The sequence below is a fragment of the Acipenser ruthenus genome, chromosome 31 (assembly GCF_902713425.1).
Source record: "Acipenser ruthenus chromosome 31, fAciRut3.2 maternal haplotype, whole genome shotgun sequence".
In the NCBI taxonomy this organism is placed as follows: domain Eukaryota; kingdom Metazoa; phylum Chordata; class Actinopteri; order Acipenseriformes; family Acipenseridae; genus Acipenser; species Acipenser ruthenus.
Window position 1 is genome coordinate 15,443,997 of NC_081219.1, and position 21,473 is coordinate 15,465,469.

A 21,473-nucleotide genomic window follows, 5' to 3' on the forward strand; every position below is an offset into this window, starting at 1 on the left:
AATCTGGGATTCCTGGGGGATATGCAGCAGCTGTGCAGAAGTTTAACTGAAGCAGGAGCAAAGGGAGTCCGTGGAGGACAACCTTGAAGTGAAACGGCTGAGACTGCATTCTTCATCAGCTCATGATCCCTCTGGCTGAGCAGAGGAACAGAGAGAGCAGACTGCAGGAGAACATGACTAGCTGGAAGTCTGAATCGTACTATTAGATTACTTCTGTCTTTGGAAATGAGGTTTTGCATTTATTTAAGCACACGCAGTCCTGTATCATTGTATAATGACTAGTGCATCGACTTGTATTAACTCTTGAGTGGGTAAGCGAGTCAATATTATCGCATCTAATAGCTGCACTCATTTATTTGCTGTATTTTCTTTCCCGGGAGAAAGCAGCAAATACAAGGCATCGTATTGTGAAATGTAATTCCATGTAATGGGGGTCAAGGCATTGTATTGTGAAATGTAATTCCATGTAACGGGGGTCAAGGCATCGTATTGTGAAATGTAATTCCATGTAATGACCTTCCTACAGATGTCAGGACTGCCCAGTCCCTGACCACATTCCGGCGCCTTGTTAAGACTCACCTCTTCAAACAGCACCTGTAGAACTCCTCTGTTTGTATCCTGGGACACTATCACCCTTCATGTAAATGTGCTTTATTTTGCTCTTATCTGCCCCCTATTTTACTGCATTTAATCCTGTACTTCAGAATAATGTAATCTGCCAAGTGTTTAACCTGTAGTACTTTGTATTTAATCATATCCTGATGTCACTATCACTATTTAATCATATCCTGATGTCACTATCACTATTATCTGCTGTATTATTGAATTGTGGTTTGTCACACTTGTACTTTGCTTGAACAAAAGTTATTGTATTTCTTGCTCTTATTGTATTACTTGTATTGTAACACTTGAAATGTATTTGCTTACGATTGTAAGTCGCCCTGGATAAGGGCGTCTGCTAATAAATAAATATTAATAATAATAATAATAATAATGGGGGTCAAGGCATTGTATTGTGAAATGTAATTCCATGTAATGGGGGTCACAGTGTGTTTTGAACTTATCTGATTCTTTACTGTCTGAATTAAACATACATCTAAAACAAATGACCTTGTACTGAAATATCAATTCAATCAAATAACATTGATTCATTGATTCGTGTGTGTGCGTCTGTCTCTGTGTGTGTGTGTGCGTGCGCACCAATGAGATAGAGACAGCAGAGTGAGTGGCATCACTGCCCCCTGGTGTACACATGAGGCATCACAGGAATGCTCAAGAGTTAGTAAGTGCAGATCTAGCACAACACTTCCTCCCTCTCTCTCTCTCTCTCTCTCTATATACACACACACACACACGCACAGTGTGACAAGGCGTGTGGTTTTGACTCACCTTTGTCAGCAGTCGGGCTCGGTCCGCTGTCTTCTAGTAGAAGAAAACAGAACGTCACGGAGAAACTGTGTTGAAACAGGAAGGTACCCGTGTATTCATTCCTGTACAAACAAAACAAACAAACAACCAAACTTCATCAAGGAACGCTTCAGCTAAACTCTTCCATTCCCTGAACTACCAGCTGGACGGCTACCCCGTTTACCAGTAAGAGAAAGAGCCTGTCCCTGGATTGCAAGCCCCGTCTCTCAGGTTCCCCACACAGAGCTCTCCTCAGCCCTGCCCGCTGCTTCCAGGCATGTGTGCACAGAACTGAATGAGAGCCAGCTGAGCCTGATCCAGGCTCAATAAAACAATGACCTCGAATCAAGGAGAGACGAGGGGGTGTTAAAACACACTCTCACTCACTCCCAGTGTGCAGCACACCCTGCGCTGTAAAACAATACCAATGAATCCCTTATCATGGGCTTGGACAGCCAGACTGCCCCACAGCCTCTTGGGAAATGTAGTCTTAATGGGCTCTTCGAACTACATAAACTACTTGCGATTCTCGGACCTACATACCTCCCATTTATCACGCTCCAACATATATATACACATATATATTATATACACACACACACGCACGCACGCACACACACACACACAGACGCACGCATGCACACACGCACGATGCAGTAGTAAAAGCTAGCAATGCTGTTCAATTATATTCAAATTGAAAAAGGATGTAAAATGGAAGGTTTGGTGATTTTATTTATTAATTTTTTTTTACATTTTTGGTTTTTATTTGCTTTTTATAAATACAGGAACATTTTATTTTGTTCTTATTTTAATAAAGCCGTCCTGCCTGACAAAACAGTTGAGATATATTTTCTTACAGTAAACTCTCAGATCAGTGCTTGCAGCGTGGTGTTTTTTTTTTTTAATGAGAAGGAAAGGGTTAATGACGCAGAGTCCTCGTCTCCCGAATGCTCCTGACAAAGCTAAAGTCTAAAACCTCAAATAAAAACACATTCGCAAGGACAGCGGATCTAAAGGAAATGAAGCGCCGGGGAGAGGAGGGCTCGCTGGGTACACAGCACGTTCACTTCTTATTAATATTATCAAGAAATCGATCTGTGTTCTTCCTGTAGTTCTGCAGCGAGCGGTGTGGCTCAGAAAGAGGCTGTGTGTCTGTGAGGAAGGCGGAAGAGATCCCATCTGCAAAGGGGACAAAACGATTCAGTGTCTTTCAGAAGTCCAGCGTGGTTAGAATGATCCGAGCGCTGAGGCTGGGAAACTCTCTGCACGCGTGAAACACAAATCAAAGTGGGAAGGCTTCCCTGGCAGCGTCTGGCCGGCTCACAGCCACAGCACTGAACTCACAAGCGCAGTGCGGGCAGAAAACTCTCAGGCGCGGCTTCACGCTGGATACATCGCACTGCAGTTTGATAGGCTCCTTCCCTCACTTCATTTCCGGGAGTGACTGGGATGGAAATGAAGACTCCAGTTTCATAGCAGTGTGATCCGTTCCTGGTTTCACAAGGAGTTTAATAATAAGACACACCCGAGCTACGGATACGCTGTGGCTGATGAAGCTTGCAGTAAAACCTGGAATGGGTGGCAGGGCTATGCAATAGGAGTCTGTAAGGAACACACTGCAGTGAGGAGGGGCTCTAGCTCTGGCTCTGGCTCTGCTTGGTGTTCCTCAGCCAGTTGAAGAGCAGTCTCCGGGGACGCGGGCGGCTGGCCTGGCTGACCCGCAGGGTGCGGGGGGAGCGCCACACCTTGATGGTGGCGTCATCGCTGGCGGTCAGCAGCAGCTCCTGGTCCACGGGGCTGAAGGCCACGGAGTTGACCACGTCGTCGTGCTGCAGCTTGGCCAGGCAGATGTTGTAGTGCCGGTCCCAGATGTAGCCGTGCTTGTCCTCTGCGCCACTAGGGGGAGACAAAGACAGGGGCAGTTATACAGTGTGCCAGGAGCTTGCAGATACAGTACTGTATTAGCAGCTTGTATTGTTAAATACTTCACCATTCGCTAGTTCAATTAACTGTACAAGTCCTATATTCTCCTCCGAGTTCATCTCTCTCTTTCTCCCTCTCTCCCTCCCCCCTCTCTCCCCGGTACCTGGCCACGAAGTCCCGGCTCACGTCCAGGAAGATGAAGAAGCACTCATCATTGGGTGTGAAGGCGCGGTGGGACCGCAGGCTCCGCCTCTCCTCGCGCAGTGTCTTCAGATCGAACACGTGCAGATCGATCTCCTCCGCGATCGGGGGCGGGGCCATGGGGTCAGAGATCACGCAGCCCGCGGGCCAGGCACGGCTATTCACATACAGATACCTGAGAGAGGAGGAGAGGGACAGAGTGAGAGATCTCCCAGCCCGCGGGCCAGGCACGGCTATTCACATACAGATACCTGAGAGAGGAGGAGAGGGACAGAGTGAGAGATCTCCCAGCCCGCGGGCCAGGCACGGATATTCACAGAGAGATACCTGAGAGAGGAGGAGAGGGACAGAGTGAGAGATCTCCCAGCCCGCGGGCCAGGCACGGATATTCACAGAGAGATACCTGAGAGAGGAGGAGAGGGACAGAGTGAGAGATCTCCCAGCCCGCGGGCCAGGCACGGATATTCACAGAGAGATACCTGAGAGAGGAGGAGAGGGACAGAGTGAGAGATCTCCCAGCCCGCGGGCCAGGCACGGATATTCACAGAGAGATACCTGAGAGAGGAGGAGAGGGACAGAGTGAGAGATCTCCCAGCCCGCGGGCCAGGCACGGATATTCACAGAGAAATACCTGAGAGAGGAGGAGAGGGACAGAGTGAGAGATCTCCCAGCCCGCGGGCCAGGCACGGATATTCACAGAGAGATACCTGAGAGAGGAGGAGAGGGACAGAGTGAGAGATCTCCCAGCCCGCGGGCCAGGCACGGCTATTCACAGAGAGATACCTGAGAGAGGAGGAGAGGGACAGAGTGAGAGATCTCCCAGCCCGCGGGCCAGGCACGGATATTCACAGAGAGATACCTGAGAGAGGAGGAGAGGGACAGAGTGAGAGATCTCCCAGCTTTCTGAACTCACCTGTGGTCAGGTGACAGCCCCATGCCGATGATGTGCCCGTGGATGTCAAACACGTGATCCAGCGAATCGAAGAACTCCTCTGACCTTCGCTCCTTCCCCAGCACCGGCCCCGTGGTCGTCATCTGCTCGGGGAGAATCTGCATGATACCTGAGAGAGGAGGAGAGACAGCCTGTGCATCACAGCTCCCATCACATTCACTGAGAGGAGAGACAGCCTGTGCATCACAGCTCCCATCACATTCACTGAGAGGAGAGACAGCCTGTGTATCTCAGCTCTTGTCATTTGGACACAAAGCCCGGAGCGGCGCTGCTGTTGCATGCCAGGTCAATGTTAACCCTTCACGTCACGCTCCCGGCTCTCTCACCTATCTGGTGCGGGGAGTAGGTGAGGCTGCCCGTGGTGAAGATGAGGTACTTCTTGTCCCCCGGCCCCACGGGGTCGCTCAGCAGGGAGGGGTCAGCGTGCCGCGTGCGGGTCTTGCCCAGGAATGCGGACACTTTGGCCTCCAGCTGCTTGTCGCTGATGTCCGGCCTGCGACAGCCCTGGAGGGGGAGAGGGAGGGGTTAATCCAGCTAGACCTTTACTGACCACTCTGCAACACGAAGGCAGATTCACTGAGCTTAAAAAAAAAAAACTGGCAATGACTCAGAACCCAAGCTGTGAAACATTCAAATTCTGCAAAATTTGGAGCAAACTTTGCACTGAGCGCATCACCACCCCCTGGTGGCTGCTCGGGGAGTTACCTGGAGGATGTTGTCTCGCAGCTGCTGCTCCAGGCCTGGGGTGGGGTCGGGGTGGCCCCCCCCCGCTGCCGCTCCCCCCCTCTCCTCCTCCTCCTCCTCGCTGTCACTGCCCAGGTCGAACACCCGGGGGCCTCGGCGCGCCCCGCGCTGCCCCCCGCTCGCGGCCGCCTGCTCCTCGTAGTCCAGCAGCAGCTCGGGGGAGTCGTGGCGCCGGCAGTCCGCCACCATCACCGTGCGGATCGTGCTGGCGTTCCGGTTCTGGATCTTAAAGAGACGTTTCACCACGTTCATGTTCTCCGACTCCACATCCTGGGAGAGAGGGAGAGAGCGAGAGGGGGGGAGGGATTGATGTGCAGGTCCGATAGCAAGAGATTCCTGGAAGGGTACTAACTTGGTCTCTGTAAACGGGTGGAGGGCGCACAGAATACCAATTGCTATGTTAGTAAGTTTCCATTTACTGACTCCAATATTGAAAAGCTTACAAACACACGGCTTAGCCCCTAGTAATAAACAGAAATGGGATTACATGCAAGTCTCTGCTCGGCTCCAGCGGTTAACGCAGGCTGGTTTTCCTCCCCTCTCTCCCCCTCACCTGGAAGGCCTTGTTCAGCCACAGCACGGAGCAGGAGGTGACGTTACCCATCCAGTGCAGGTTACCTGAGATCAGGTGCGACTCGTTCAGCCAGCAGCCAAACACGTCGTAGGGCTTGTTCCGGACGCGCGACAGGAGCGTGAAGTCATCTGGGGACGAGAGCGACGCTGGGAGTGTTATTATCATGATGTTTTTTAAATTATGAATAAAGAAATCTAGGAACGAATGAAAGACTGTCTGAGTGAATGAATACCGAGGCTGATGACTGCGATCTCCCCCGAGGAGGAGTGGTGCCGTCCGATGTAGACGCCCGACACCAGCAGCAGGGTGTCGTCTGCGTTGAACTGGGAGAACTGGGTGTAGCCCCAGTTAAACTCGCGCATGTTGGAGCTGTGCAGCAGGGAGATGTCCAGGTCATTGTTCCAGATCTGAGAAAAACCACACGACTGAATAACAGAGCTGTGAATAACTGAGCTGTGAATAACAGAGCTGTGAATAACTGAGCTGTGAATAACAGAGCTGTGAACAACTGAGCTGTGAACAACTGAGCTGTGAACAACTGAGCTGTGAATAACAGAGCTGTGAATAACTGAGCTGTGAATAACTGAGCTGTGAACAACTGAGCTGTGAACAACTGAGCTGTGAACAACTGAGCTGTGAACAACTGAGCTGTGAACAACTGAGCTGTGAACAACTGAGCTGTGAATAACTGAGCTGTGAACAACTGAGCTGTGAACAACTGAGCTGTGAATAACTGAGCTGTGAACAACTGAGCTGTGAATAACAGAGCTGTGAACAACTGAGCTGTGAATAACAGAGCTGGTGTGCACACTGGGGGCCCAGTCAATCAGACTGCTGCAGATTTCATGTGTGTTTGAATGAGCGCCCCAGCTTTCTCATCCCTGGAGAAGCAGCACCAGTCCCCTCCCAAGCCCCACAGCATACCTCACAGATAGAGAGTCCCACTGCAGAGGGGACATGAAATCATGAACTGCTGTAGGGTCTGGGTGGAGTTAAACAGATTGAGAGCAGGGCTGAAACAAAGAGCAGGAGTGGAAGGGCTGACTTTGCAGCGGGAGCAGAGAGAGAGAGAGAGAGAGCGAGCGCCTGCCTTGACGGTGCAGTCCTTGGAGCAGGAGGCGAAGAGGCATCCGGAGTGCGAGAAGCTGAGGTGCAGGACCTGGTCGTGATGCTCCTTCAGAGCGCACACCTCCACACAGGGGATGCAGTCGAAGAGCCGCTGGAACTCCCCCAGCCAGGACACTGCGGCTGCAGGGGGAGAGGGGAGGCAGGGTCAGGCAGGGAGGGGCACACACTGCACTGGGAATCCCCAGCCCCCGGTGCAAAGTGAACCCTTTGGTGCATACTGGACAGGCAACGAAGGCATTTGCTTTGATTTTTAAAGTGTTGATAGCAAACGCTTTCATTGGATTTTATTGAAGAGAGTTGCTAGTGGAAACCTCAGACACCTTTCATGCTAATCATCTCATTTTACCCATTTCTCATCTGATCTATTTCTTCCTTCTCTTTGCCATTTAATATTCCAGATACGCGAGCCACGCTCTGATGAGGCGACACTGCAGCACAGAGCTAGGCATGGCTTTGGGACCCGTGCTGGACAGCAGAGAGAGGATCAGGGAGGCTCTTACCCGGGTGCCGCGGCACCGCGCGGGGGATGCCGTAATACCGGTAGAAGAGCTCCCGCCACAGGAACTCGTCCCGGGACACGGCCAGCCACTGGCGGCAGACCAGCCCGGCGGACAGCACGTCCTGGAACTCCAGGCTCTCGAAGATCTGCAAGACGAGGCTGTCAGGGAGAGCCAGGCAGAGGAGGGGACCTTCTGCCATCGTCTCATTGTGACCCAGCAAGCAGCCTGCAAAACACACAGGGAGACGGAGACGCAGAGGGACAAAGACGCACAGAGACAGAGACACAGGGATGCACAGACACAGAGACAGAGACACACACACACACAAGCACTTTAAAATCAAGATGGAGATGATGATATGAAATCAGGTCTCTATTTACAAAGTCTGTTTTCATGAATAAAATACAAGTTTGATATTCCTGAAATTGTTCTTTACTGTCCAGAAGTCCAGAACAGTTTCAGGAATATCAAACTAGACTTTACTCATGAAAACAGACTCTGAAAACAAACACTAAAATTATCTGAACAGAGCCCTCCACAGCCTGTGCCTTCTCGTAATTGTGTTAAGACACTCTGTTCAAGTAACTGCAAACACCATACAAACTGCAGGGGGCGTTACTAAAAACCAGTGCAGAAATACAGGGTCTTCATCTCGGCTTGCGTGTTGAGCCGTTCACCCCATCGAATTAATCAATGACAACTTTCTTTTTTAATTAATTGAAGACTAGATGCATTTCTCCAGCTAGCTGCAATATTTCATGCATGAAACTTAACTAAGAGTTAGCTAGTCGTGAATCGCATTTTATTCCATATTCGAAACAGACTAAACGAGCCCGGACAGGCCGGTTTAACAGGCTTGACTATTAATCCTCGGACAGAAACGCTGACAGCTGCCAGCTCGCTGTATGATGGCTGATGTTATAATATCATATATATATTTTTAATTCCCACCTTCAGTTCGTCTCTCTGTCTTTCCTGTCTGTTGTGTTGTTGTTGTTACCATCACAAGACCTACCGGTCGACCTGACCGCGCTGCGTGACATGCAGACGGAGCTAATCGATTGCGTGCACACTCCTAACGAGAGGGATGAAAACACGGGGCGCTGCGGATTACAGTCCTGCGTCTAATCTTCTTATTTTGATTGCTCTGTCCACTTCCAGTTTAAACTCAGCCCGGTCGCTAATCTCAAAGATCTTTGTTTTGTTTTTCTGATGTTGTTGTATTAAGTGAAGCTGAGCGGGTTCCGGCCAATGGGATTCCTCCTCCTTCTGGTAGACGGGAGCGTGGAACCTTCCTCGGCCAATCAGAACTGACGCTCCTGAGGGTAGCCCCGCCCCTTGCTGCAGAAGCTTGTCACTCTTGCAGACTCTGTCCTGGGAAGCTGCAGTTTTGGATGGCACCGCTAGATGGCGTTGTTCTGCCGTGCTGTGGCTGATGACGGCCGGTTTATAACCTCCTGCCTCAGGGAGCCGAATCTGCTCGAGAGAATCACTGCAACACAGAGCAGCCCAGTCTAGAGCTCCCCCAGCAGAGACACTTTCACTGCACACTGAATCACTGCATCACAGAGCAGCCCAGTCTAGAGCTCCCCCAGCAGAGACACGTTCACTGCACACTGAATCACTGCATCACAGAGCAGCCCAGTATAGAGCTCCCCCAGCAGAGACACTTTCACTCCACACTGAATCACTGCATCACAGAGCAGCCCAGTCTAGAGCTCCCCCAGCAGAGACACGTTCACTGCACACTGAATCACTGCATCACAGAGCAGCCCAGTCTAGAGCTCCCCCAGCACAGACACGTTCACTGCACACTGAATCACTGCATCACAGAGCAGCCCAGTCTAGAGCTCCCCCAGCAGAGACACGTTCACTGCACACTGAATCACTGCATCACAGAGCAGCCCAGTCTAGAGCTCCCCCAGCAGAGACATGTTCACTCCACACTGAATCACTGCATCACAGAGCAGCCCAGTCTAGAGCTCCCCCAGCAGAGACACTTTCACTGCACACTGAATCACTGCATCACAGAGCAGCCCAGTCTAGAGCTCCCCCAGCAGAGACACGTTCACTCCACACTGAATCACTGCATCACAGAGCAGCCCAGTCTAGAGCTCCCCCAGCAGAGACACGTTCACTCCACACTGAATCACTGCATCACAGAGCAGCCCAGTCTAGAGCTCCCCCAGCAGAGACACGTTCACTGCACACTGAATCACTGCATCACAGAGCAGCCCAGTCTAGAGCTCCCCCAGCAGAGACACGTTCACTGCACACTGAATCACTGCATCACAGAGCAGCCCAGTCTAGAGCTCCCCCAGCAGAGACACGTTCACTCCACACTGAATCACTGCATCACAGAGCAGCCCAGTCTAGAGCTCCCCCAGCAGAGACATGTTCACTCCACACTGAACAGCTGTTCAATTTATAGCAATTGCATTGACTGAATACCCAGCATGACTTGTTTTGTATTATATACGCCTGCAAACCCTTTCAAAGTACATTCCCCTGTAGCCTAGAACATGCTCTGTATTAAACGTCATCGTGTGGATACTGGGTGAATATGAATGGAGGCTGGTGGCGGGTGTGAACCACATACTCTGAAATACCCGTCAATGCAAGCTGCTTGTGCTCTCCCACAGCAACGTTCAATCATTTATATACGTGACGCTGTTTATAACTTACTGAACCCAGGACGCAATTTTCTTCAAAGTATTTATCTATATTTTTCATTTTTGCAAAGACCGAGAAATGGAACAAAACACCTTCACAATATAAAATACACATTTACAAGAAATAAAAACGACATCTGCCAGTGGAATAATTCAATCCATTTGCTCTGGTAGAATATTGTTTTCAATGTGTGGGTCCCCGAGCAGGGTGCTACTGCCAAGCATGGCTCCAGCAGCAGGGGCTGTCCGAGCCCAGCACAGCCGCCTCGATGAACTGGCACACGCAGGGAGGGCCCCCGTGCAGAGAGGAGCTCACTCTGGGCAGCAATCCGCAGGCAAGCAGCCGGACGTAGGTCCCGGAGTGAATCAACAGGAGCCGGTCAGCCATGTCCTGAGAGAGGAGGAGAGAGAGAGAGAGAGGAGTCACAGCCCTGCCAGGTCCTGAGAGAGAGAGAGAGAGAGAGAGAGAGAGAGATTTGTACCTGGGGCGTCCCGTCTGGGACGAGTCTCACCACTTGGCTGGAGGTCAGGCGCTTCCTCTCGGCCCCGCTCCCTGTGCTGAGACTGGACAGCAGGGGGACGTCCTCCCCGACCAGGGGCCCCGCCCTCCCCTCTTCCGATTGGCTGAGTGGATTGTCGATGACGACACAGAGCTGGTCCAGCCGCTCTCGTAATTGTGACTAGGAGCCAAGCAGACAGAAGGAGAGTTTCAGTGTTTCAGTGTGTATACAGTTACTCATGTGAATGTGATTAGATCAAATAAAAAACACCTGGAAGCATAAAGACCAGGCTCCACCCAAGCGATGCGCGGGTTCAAGCATTACAAAGACTTTAAAAACCCAAATTTAAAAAAGAGTCTCCCGGGCTCACCTGCTTGCTGCTCTTCCAGCGCTCCAGTCGGCTGGTCAGGGTCTGTCTGCACATCGCCAGGTCGAAATACACAAACCAGAGCTGAGAGGCTGTCAAGGACACCACAGCGATACTGGGGGGGGGGGGGAGGGGAGGGGAGGGGGGCATGCAAGCTGCAAGGGCCACTCTAGCAACAGCACACAAGCACCCATAAGGACAGCGAGACACAAACTCCCTCAAAGAAATGCCTCCCTGGTAATAAACTCAATGAGAAGCACGTGCACTGGAAGCCCTTCTCCGTGTCTTCAGCAGTGAAGCCTCCCGCGCTGCTGTGTGTAAAGATACCTGCACGCGAGGCCGGCCCCGCTCCAGCAGCTCTGTGATCCCCAGCAGCAGGTTGTGTCTCAGCAGCCTCTCGTTCACTCCGGCCAGACGCACGTCCGTGTTGGTGTTCATGCGAGCGCCGTGCCTGTCCAGCAGCAGCACCAGCGCTGCAGTGAGCAGCGCCGCGGACACACTGACCAGCACACTGAGTGACCAGTGCGTCGCCGTGGAGACCAGGTGCAGGGAGGTGTACAGGTTCACCCACAGCGTCACGTAGCACAGCTGCAAACACAGAGGGGGGAGAGAGGATGACTGGAACAGCCTGGACAGACACAGACAGACTCACTCACTGCACTGGGACAGTCAGGAGCTGGTAGAGTAAACCAAGCTGCTGCTGCACCTCTTCATCATGTTGCAGATCATTCAGCAGTAACTTCAAAAGCTCAGTCATAGATGCTCAGCTAAAGCTTACAGGAAACCGAGTCAAGAACACAGACGTCTATTCAGCTGCTAACACAGATGAAGGCACGAGTCGAAACGGCTGCCCACCAGAGTTACTTTGTTAAACGTTTGAAAAGTCAGGGCTTATTATTATTATTATTATTATTATTATTTGAATCTGCTTGACTGCAGGCGCTGCCTCTTTCGTTTGAACCAATCAAGCAATACTGAACAAATGATGAATGAATGACTCTCTGAAGGGGACTCACCACTGCTATAGCCATGGAGAAGGCTCTCGAGCTGCAGAACAGATACCTGCGCACCTCGGGGTTCATGACAGCCTGGTGCAGCTCCTCAGTGTACTCTGTGCAGGACACCTGAGGGGAGACAAGATACTGAACCCAGCAGCACCCTGCACAGCAACAGAGACCCCACAGTACTGTACCTTCTACCTGTATCCAGTCTAACACCGTGTCAGAGCCTCTCTACCTGTATCCAGTCTAACACAGTGTCAGAGCCTCTCTACCTGTATCCAGTCTAACACAGTGTCAGAGCCTCTCTACCTGTATCCAGTCTAACACAGTGTCAGAGCCTCTCTACCTGTATCCAGTCTAACACCGTGTCAGAGCCTCTCTACCTGTATCCAGTCTAACACAGTGTCAGAGCATCCCTACCTGTATCCAGTCTAACACAGTGTCAGAGCCTCTCTACCTGTATCCAGTCTAACACAGTGTCAGAGCCTCTCTACCTGTATCCCCAGGGTCCTCAGTCGCTCCGTGCAGCCCTGCATATCGAACTCGCCCGCTGAGGAGAGAGTGTTGTCAGCTGTCAGCACCTGCAGCACCTGCCCATTGCTCAGCGCTGGAACAGACAGACACACAGACACCAGCGGTCAGGGAGAGGAGAAGCAAGGGGGGCTCGTGTTAATGATCTGGAGCAGCAGGCTCACCCCTCACCCCTCACCCCTCACCCCTCACCTGACTTGCAGCAGGACGGAGAGGGGGGGTCCAGGGGGCTCCCCTCCATCAACACAGAGAACTTCCTGTCGCTTGACATTTAGGGGGAGTAGCTACCTGGGAATCAAAAAAAAAAAAATAGAAAATTAAATAATAATAATAATAATAATAATAATATTTTTGTATTTTTTTTTAATACATTCTAAATAGGTAATGCTCCTCGGTCTTGTTCATGTTTGTTGGATTATTTTGAAATCCATGCACAAGCCTCGGATTCTCCGTTCTGGTTTGAATAGCGCTCACACTGCAACAGCGGTCCGCTATCTGCGACCCCAGAGCCCAGCAGCAGTGCAGTGCAGTGCAGTGCAGTGCAGTGCGCGTCACTGGAATGCAGCGCCAGCATCAAGTTAGTAACAGAAAGTCTTCCGGCAGTCCTGTGGATCCGCTTCGGTCACCGCGTGCGCAGCTGGACCACGATCAGCTTCAGATCAATGCATCTGCTTTATAAGACAGAGATGTTTGGCAGGAGGGCAACTTTTCAAAAACCCCATAGAGTTCACACAAACTTAAAAAAAAACTCAAAAAAAAGGTATTAAAAAATAATTAGTCACTCTGGCAATTGTATTGAGTTTTATTTTGTTTTGGGACATATACTGGGTCAACACAACCTCAAACGACGCGACATGAATTTCACCAACAGCGAACTCCTCAGACCAGGTAAAGCTACGACAGCACCCCGTTATTCTGCCCTCGTTTATTATTATTATTATTATTATTATTATTACAATGAGGCGAGTATCTTTGTCTTCGTTTTAGAATATATTCACACCGAATCTTCATTGTAAAGATTTACTAAATGCGATTGTTTTATGTTGGGGAGATAAACGTCCAAACGGTATAACTTTGCGAAGTTGCGTGTTGAATGAGACCTCATTAACAGCACAAATCCCACATAACATGACAGAGTTAGTCACGGTACCTTTCCACCAGCCTTCAACAATACTCACAATGACCCTATAGGGTCGCTTTAGCTTATTACAAATCTTAACTCAACCGCGATATTTATTTAAAAAAAAATAAAATCAGCCCCTACCCGAATTCTGAAAAATAAAAACAACTCTTCAGCATTATTTATATTATTATTCCTAATATATATATATATATATATATATATATATATATATATATATATATATATATATATATATATATCAATCTTAATTAAGATAAGATGAAAGCACGTACTTACTTAGGAGTCCGTGCACGAGCTGCGTCTTGTATTGTGTTTTGCGGCACACCCAGCGACCTCCTCTCTCTCACATCATGCTAATTCAGAGACTGCGGGAGTGCCGGAGCGCACGGGGTCTGCAGAGTGTCCCAGGGAGAGAGGTGAACCCCCAACCCCCAACCCGATACCCCCCCCCCCGCGAGCATGGAGACAGCTGGCATCTGTGAGACTCAGCACTGTACTGTTCTACTGTAGGTACTCAAACAGCAGCGCGACACCACGGCTGCACGCTGCAGCTTTTCACAGCTGCACCCAAACTACCCATCTCCCTTTCTCTAATACTGAAGGGTAATAAACTAGAAGGGCTTGTCTTTCTGCAGCCCTGATGTTAAACTACGGCCAGCAGTCTTCAGGGTCTGTCTTACCTGCAGAATTTCCACTGATATTAAGAAACCCAGAAAAGGCTGCAAAGCACTGGCATTAGAGACTGCAACACAGTCAGTGCTTCTCTCAATCTTTATCAAGGGTCCTCTGTGATACTCAGACAGGAGATGAAGAGCCGTTTGCATCCCCCCTCTGTGCAATGGAACTGGCATGAACACACACACGCACACACTCCCCCCCATCCCTACACACACGCACGCACACGCACGCACACGCAGACACACATACCCATCCCTACACACACGCACACACACACACCCATCCCTACACACACACACACACACACACACACACCCATCCCTACACACACACTCAACACAACGCTGTGCCTCTCCTGCTCCCAGGGTCTCCAAGCACTTCACAAGCGAATCATTGAGTCAATGCCTTTCAATTCCATCCCACCTACAATACACAGCCCTGTGTGAAATACAACACCCCTCCAGGAAGCCTGAAGCACTCCCAAGACAGGATTTCATTATTCTGCACACGAGACACAGCGTTCAAATGTGCAGAGCCCAACACGCAATGCTCCCTCCCCACCTCACCCTCACCCAACAGCAAAATAAAGCCAGCTTTAAAACAGACTGAAGAAGTCGATACAGCGCTCTTGTTTTGTTTTAACAGTATTTATTTTTGCAATGGGATACAGAATCTGGAGAACACAGATATGGAATGTTGACACACAAAGTTCTACTGTCAGAATGTTTGTTTTCTCTTCATCCCTCTATTCGGGGGGGGGGGTGTCTAAATATCCATTTCTATCGGGGAGGGAAACAGAACAATAAGAGCTCTCTCACACTGCTGAGGGTTTTCTAATGATACCTACATGTGGGAACACCCTGACACGCACGCGCACGCACACACGCACGCACCACAGCACAGACACTTAACTACTGAAATAAGAAGAGCCACACACAACACAAGCCCCTGGACCAGCTCCTGTGCATTCCTGGCGCCGCCGCGCTGGGATCCGCGTCTCAGTGCAGACTGGTCTCTCGGGCCTCGCCGGGTTTATCCGCTGACCCGGTAGTTGGCGTGGATCTCGGGTTTGATTTCACACACCAGGTTCAGCAGGGTCCCCAGCACGGCCTCTCGGTTCTGCTGGTAGTTCGCCTGGATTCTCTTGATCTTGTCCACGGTCTCCTTGTCAACCTCCACAGCAGAGTTCCCATGAGAGCCCAGAGCCTGCACACGACACACCAGGACAGGGGGAGAGAGGGAGACATATAGAAAGCTGCACATCCTCACAGAACACACCCCCCGTGTGTAAACTGCACTGTGAAATCAATGCCAGCTCATGCGGGAGGGTTCTGGCTGGTTTCTGGGAACCCTGGCCCACCTCCACCTTAATTCAGGTGAGATCCCCTCTCCCGTGTCTCAAGTGATGGGAGAAGGAACACAGAGCCTGCCAGGATAGGACTATCCACACCCCGGTCCAGCACTCTCATTGGTGAGCTACATGAACACATGACATGCTGCGCTTCAGCACTGGTCTTTAGCCTCAGAGCCCCTCACACATGACACGCTGCGCCTCAGAGCCCCTCACACATGACACGCTGCGCCTCAGAGCCCCTCACACATGACACGCTGCGCCTCGGAGCCCCTCACACGTGACACGCTGCGCCTCAGAGCCCCTCACACATGACACGCTGCGCCTCAGAGCCCCTCACACATGACACGCTGCGCCTCAGAGCCCCTCACACATGACACGCTGCGCCTCAGAGCCCCTCACACATGACACGCTGCGCCTCAGAGCCCCTCACACATGACACGCTGCGCCTCAGAGCCCCTCACACGTGACACGCTGCGCCTCAGAGCCCCTCACACATGACACGCTGCACCTCAGAGCCCCTCACACATGACACGCTGCGCCTCAGAGCCCCTCACACATGACACGCTGCGCCTCAGAGCCCCTCACACATGACACGCAGCGCCTCAGAGCCCCTCACACATGACACGCTGCGCCTCAGAGCCCCTCACACATGACATGCTGCGCCTCAGTGCCCCTCACAGTTCAGTTCAAATGGCACGATAGGAAAGGAATGAAACGTACGGCTTGCTCTTTGGTTTTGAACTCCTTCTCCCTCTGCAGACGGTACTGCTCGATCTCAGCCTGTGCTTCCTCCTTTGCCTGCTTCAGGCGCCGGTTCTTTCCTGCGGTGAAGAAGTAAGAAAGGGTTACAGGAAACTGAAGGCTTGTCCGTTTTAAGCAATCCCATTTCATTGCGTCACGTGGCTGCAGCGAGCCAGGCAAGTCTCGTGACTCTGTGACAAAGTGGCAGCCCTCACCAGAGTCAGCAGGAGGGAGGAGGGAGGAGGGAGGGGAAGAAAACATCACATCAGCCCTTTAATCACACGGACGTGTTGTGTGGATTTCTACTGAATGATCGTTCCATCTTAAAACAGTGTTTTCTGAAACAGGTCAATAGGAAGACAGTCTGTGAAGTAACGGCAGCACTCTGTGAAACCGGCCCCCGGCTCCCAGTAAAACCTGGAACGGCTCAAACTGCGATGCAACCAGAGGAGTCTTACCATTCCTGAGACACGGTGCAGGCACGGGTGAGTGAAGCATCACTTACACAGAGACACGGTGCAGGCACGGGTGAATGAAGCATCACTTACACAGAGACACGGTGCAGGCACGGGTGAATGAAGCATCACTTACACAGAGACACGGTGCAGGCACGGGTGAATGAAGCATCACTTACACAGAGACACGGTGCAGGCACGGGTGAGTGAAGCATCACTTACACAGAGACACGGTGCAGGCACGGGTGAGTGAAGCATCACTTACACAGAGACACGGTGCAGGCACGGGTGAGTGAAGCATCACTTACACAGAGACACGGTGCAGGCACGGGTGAGTGAAGCATCACTTACACAGAGACACGGTGCAGGCACGGGTGAGTGAAGCATCACTTACACAGAGACACGGTGCAGGCACGGGTGAGTGAAGCATCACTTACACAGAGACACGGTGCAGGCACGGGTGAGTGAAGCATCACTTACACAGAGACACGGTGCAGGCACGGGTGAGTGAAGCATCACTTACACAGAGACACGGTGCAGGCACGGGTGAGTGAAGCATCACTTACACAGAGACACGGTGCAGGCACGGGTGAGTGAAGCATCACTTACACAGAGACACGGTGCAGGCACGGGTGAATGAAGCATCACTTACACAGAGACACGGTGCAGGCACGGGTGAGTGAAGCATCACTTACACAGAGACACGGTGCAGGCACGGGTGAATGAAGCATCACTTACACAGAGACACGGTGCAGGCACGGGTGAATGAAGCATCACTTACACAGAGACACGGTGCAGGCACGGGTGAATGAAGCATCACTTACACAGAGACACGGTGCAGGCACGGGTGAATGAAGCATCACTTACACAGAGACACGGTGCAGGCACGGGTGAATGAAGCATCACTAGAGACACGGTGCAGGCACGGGTGAATGAAGCATCACTTACACAGAGACACGGTGCAGGCACGGGTGAATGAAGCATCACTAGAGACACGGTGCAGGCACGGGTGAGTGAAGCATCACTTACACAGAGACACGGTGCAGGCACGGGTGAGTGAAGCATCACTTACACAGAGACACGGTGCAGGCACGGGTGAATGAAGCATCACTTACACAGAGACACGGTGTAGGCACGGGTGAATGAAGCATCACTTACACAGAGACACGGTGCAGGCACGGGTGAATGAAGCATCACTTACACAGAGACACGGTGCAGGTACGGGTGAATGAAGCATCACTTACAGAGACACGGTGCAGGCACGGGTGAATGAAGCATCACTTACACAGAGACACGGTGCAGGCACGGGTGAATGAAGCACGGATCATAATATTATTGTAGGTACCGTATTTCAAAAACGCGAGACTGTATCACTATACAGTAATCAATGTCGACCTTCTAGTTAACTTAATACAGCGTTGCGTCTGTCAGCATTTCCCTTCATTCACAAATTACAACAGAGGCGCCCTGTGCCTGCTCCGCCATTATAATAGCATGACATCACAATCCGTATGCAGAGGTCGAGGATTCCCACTGAAGCCCGTGCTTACACGGTAATCCCTGCACCCCACTGCACGCACATTACCCACGGACACGCCGAGGACAGGCCTGAGTGACAGGTCGCCGCGTCTCCGAGCCACGGAACCGCCTCATTTCTCCAGCTGGTTTGAATTGAACGGGCACGGCCGGCTGCACTTACGTTTCCTGGCCTCGGCTACTTTGTCCGCCGCTCGCTTCTCGGCTTGAAGCAGCTGCTGGATTCCCTGAGACTGGCTTGCCATGTCTGGAGGTGACTGTGGTGTAAATGCTGGAGCCGGCTGTCAGGACGGATCGTAGGATGCGAGCGATGCCTTTCTCTCTTCTCAATGGAGTCCCCCGGATTGTCAGGCCGTCACTGCAGTCAGCTGATGGCGGGTCATGTGACTCGGGCGGGGGCGGGGCTTCGCTTGCAGCGCAGGCTGTCTGGTTTGAACCGCAGCCCCGCGTTTCACTTTGTTGCAGTGCAGCTGGATGTAACGGGAGTTACAACTGCGCACGTTAGGATGCGTGAATATAAACACGCCTGTAGCGTACAGAAGCAGCGCTGTGGTTTAGCAATACAGGCAGCAGATTGCAGGACGTTTGTGTGATGTGAACTAGCCCAGTGTACACGGCTTCCCTGTGCAGTATGACTGACCAGGGTGATGGACTGGACTGGACTGGACTGACTGCTCAGCCCAGTGCTAGAGACTGCCTCGACCCCCGAATTCCATTCATTCATTCATTCAGTAATTCTCGCTTTCTTAATTAAAACCAGCACTGTGCCCGCTATGCTTGTGCTTGTGGAACTGTTGTGCGCTGGTCCCATGCTATGCTTGTGCTTGTGGAACTGTTCTGCGCTGGTCCCATGCTATGCTTGTGCTTGTGGAACTGTTCTGCGCTGGTCCCATGCTATGCTTGTGCTTGTGGAACTGTTCTGTGCTGGTCCCATGCTATGCTTGTGGAACTGTTCTGTGCTGGTCCCATGCTATGCTTGTGCTTGTAGAACTGTTCTGTGCTGGTCCCGTGCTATGCTTGTGGAACTGTTCTGCGCTGGTCCCATGCTATGCCTGTTTGGTTTCTTGTTTGCTGGGATCATGGGAGAATGATAATCAGGTGACTCACAGCTGAGGATGAGGATGTTCCACAGCTGACACCCCTTTTCCAGCTCGGTTTTTATTTAGAATAGGAAACAGCCTGCGAATACCAAAGGAGCTCAGCTCTCTTCCTCCAGAATTCGTTTTCAAGTGAACTCAGTTCGGCTCGTTTAAAAACTAAACAGAAGTGAAAAGGCATTGTGTCAGAAACTTTTATTTATTTTCAAACTCTCACAAACAGTAAACTGCTACACCAATGTATTTTCTGCCTCCAGGCTGAGCCTCGACCCCGCTCCCCGGTCTCTATGAGAGGAGGGCGGGCAGCTCCTCCAGCGAGGAGAGCCTATGCTCGGGAGGCACCCCCCACTCCGCCCCTCTCCTCTGCAGCAGGTAGCTCTGCATGCCCTGCTGGCGGGCGGCCCTGTAGTCGTTCCAGTAATCATCCCCGACGTGGGCGGCCAGGCCCGGCTCGGCCAGCCCGCTCAGCCTGAGCGCCTCCCGGAAGATCCTGCCGTCCGGCTTGGCTGCGCCGGCGCTCTCAGACGTCACCACGAAGTCGAAGTGCCTCCTCAAGCTGCAGCTCTCCAGCACCTGCTCCAGCCGCTGGTCGAAGTTGGACACGACCCCCATGCGGAGCCCCAGCCGCCCGCACTGCTCCAGCGCCCGTTCCGCGTCCGGGAACACCTCCCAGTTGTTTGAGCCGCTGAAGCCCCGGTACAGCCTCTCTGCCAGGGGCTGCAGCGCCGGCACGCCCCGCACCCCGCACAGGGAGAAGGTCTCCCGCACCACGTCCTGCCACCACTCCCGGGAGGACAGCCCCTGGCTCAGCCCGTAGTTGGGGAAGCGCCGGTGCTGGCTCTGGTAGGCCAGTCTGAAGGCTCTCTCCACGGACTCGGGTTCCAGCTGCAGCCCCAGGCTCCGCGCCTCGCTGCAGTACTGCTCCCCGACCGAGCGCCGCACCCGGATCAGCGTGTCCGTCACATCCCAGGTGAGCCAGCGGAGCCGCATCGCTCCCCAGACGCTGGAGGGGGAGAGGGAGGGAGGGAGATGCGGCTGAGTCGGGCTCCCGTGCAGAAAGGACCTCAGGGAGGGTGTGGTTTCAACCGAGGGACTGCTGTGATGTGCTTTTAAAAAAAACTTAATCTAACCAACTCCGAGCCAGCATTGACTTTATTTTCTGTGGTCCACCTATGGGGCTTTAAACGAGAGATGTGATCCAATCACAGCAGTCCTTCAGTTGAAGCCACACCCTCGTCCCGTGCGCCTTTCCCCGGAAGGAACTTGACTCAAACAAAACAATACCGTCGTCTAAAAAAAAAAAAAAATTACAAACCTAATTTTGAGGAAAGAACCTCAGACACCAGCAACAAACAATGATAACCGAAATAAGGCAACCACACACGCCGAGTCTGATTTGAGTTCATTTTGAATCAAATAAATCGACAGTAGTATTTTAACCCTGACCTCGTTTTTGTCGAGGTGCTTACCCGGCATGTTTTAACAGATGCACTCACCTTCTGATATTATTAACACACTGTCGCTAAATTATGCAATACAATTCTAAACAAAACTGTTTGCACGTGTTCATCAGTTTCTTGCTGAGGGATTATTTAACAACCACTTCACTTCACAGACGGGTCGGATACAAACGTATGAAGCGACCGCTCTTCAGTCCGAGGCAGGTCCTTCCGGAAACACGAACAAACACAGAAAGGTTCCACCTGGAGTGTGGCGCTCCGCCGCCCCCTGCTGGACGTTACAGACATCTCCACAATCCCGTGACTGAGTCCGTTTGATCAAGCATGAAGTTTTACACTGTGACACAAACTCCGCGCTTTTAAAACCCAGCATAGCATAACAAGGCACTGAGCTACAACCGAGCACACAGCTGCAAGATATCTGCTGCTCCGCATGGGGCTCCTGGTATATGTACAGATCTCTCTCTCTCCACACACACACACACACACACCGCTGATGACGTCACCA

General features: G+C 51.8%; 4 protein-coding genes across 6 annotated transcripts; all 4 read right to left on the reverse strand.

Annotated features, from left to right (window-relative positions):
- Positions 1-2,119: 2,119 nt before the first annotated feature.
- On the reverse strand, positions 2,120-8,717 carry LOC117396689 (F-box/WD repeat-containing protein 5). Its single transcript, XM_059005663.1, has 10 exons — positions 8,381-8,717; positions 7,430-7,654; positions 6,892-7,049; positions 6,034-6,208; positions 5,781-5,929; positions 5,189-5,497; positions 4,810-4,987; positions 4,445-4,592; positions 3,494-3,706; positions 2,120-3,303 (listed from the first exon to the last, which is right to left on the reverse strand). The coding sequence occupies exons 1-10, from the start codon at positions 8,430-8,432 to the stop codon at positions 3,042-3,044; spliced, it is 1,869 nt and encodes a 622-aa protein (XP_058861646.1). The 5' UTR covers positions 8,433-8,717; the 3' UTR covers positions 2,120-3,041.
- Positions 8,718-10,179: 1,462 nt separating this feature from the next.
- Positions 10,180-14,507, reverse strand: LOC117964669 (transmembrane protein 268-like). 3 transcript variants are annotated; one of them, XM_059005274.1, is made up of 8 exons: positions 14,325-14,507; positions 12,693-12,788; positions 12,464-12,576; positions 11,985-12,092; positions 11,296-11,556; positions 10,972-11,052; positions 10,584-10,781; positions 10,180-10,492 (listed from the first exon to the last, which is right to left on the reverse strand). In XM_059005274.1, the coding sequence occupies exons 2-8, from the start codon at positions 12,769-12,771 to the stop codon at positions 10,313-10,315; spliced, it is 1,020 nt and encodes a 339-aa protein (XP_058861257.1). In that variant the 5' UTR covers positions 12,772-12,788; positions 14,325-14,507; the 3' UTR covers positions 10,180-10,312. The 3 variants fall into 3 exon arrangements, with proteins under 3 accessions (XP_058861257.1, XP_034764849.2, XP_058861256.1); XM_034908958.2 differs by lacking the exon at positions 14,325-14,507 and adding an exon at positions 13,921-14,046; XM_059005273.1 differs by lacking the exon at positions 14,325-14,507 and adding an exon at positions 13,917-14,046.
- A 443-nt stretch (positions 14,508-14,950) lies between these two features.
- LOC117964675 (V-type proton ATPase subunit G 1-like) lies at positions 14,951-18,785 on the reverse strand. Its single transcript, XM_034908979.2, has 3 exons — positions 18,572-18,785; positions 16,397-16,497; positions 14,951-15,528 (listed from the first exon to the last, which is right to left on the reverse strand). Exons 1-3 carry the CDS (start codon positions 18,651-18,653, stop codon positions 15,355-15,357), a joined length of 357 nt encoding a protein of 118 aa, XP_034764870.1. The 5' UTR covers positions 18,654-18,785; the 3' UTR covers positions 14,951-15,354.
- Positions 18,786-18,906: 121 nt separating this feature from the next.
- On the reverse strand, positions 18,907-21,443 carry LOC131702892 (haloacid dehalogenase-like hydrolase domain-containing protein 3). The gene is made up of 2 exons (XM_059005275.1): positions 21,002-21,443; positions 18,907-20,508 (listed from the first exon to the last, which is right to left on the reverse strand). The coding sequence occupies exon 2, from the start codon at positions 20,493-20,495 to the stop codon at positions 19,791-19,793; it is 705 nt and encodes a 234-aa protein (XP_058861258.1). The 5' UTR covers positions 20,496-20,508; positions 21,002-21,443; the 3' UTR covers positions 18,907-19,790.
- Between the last annotated feature and the right edge of the window lie 30 nt (positions 21,444-21,473).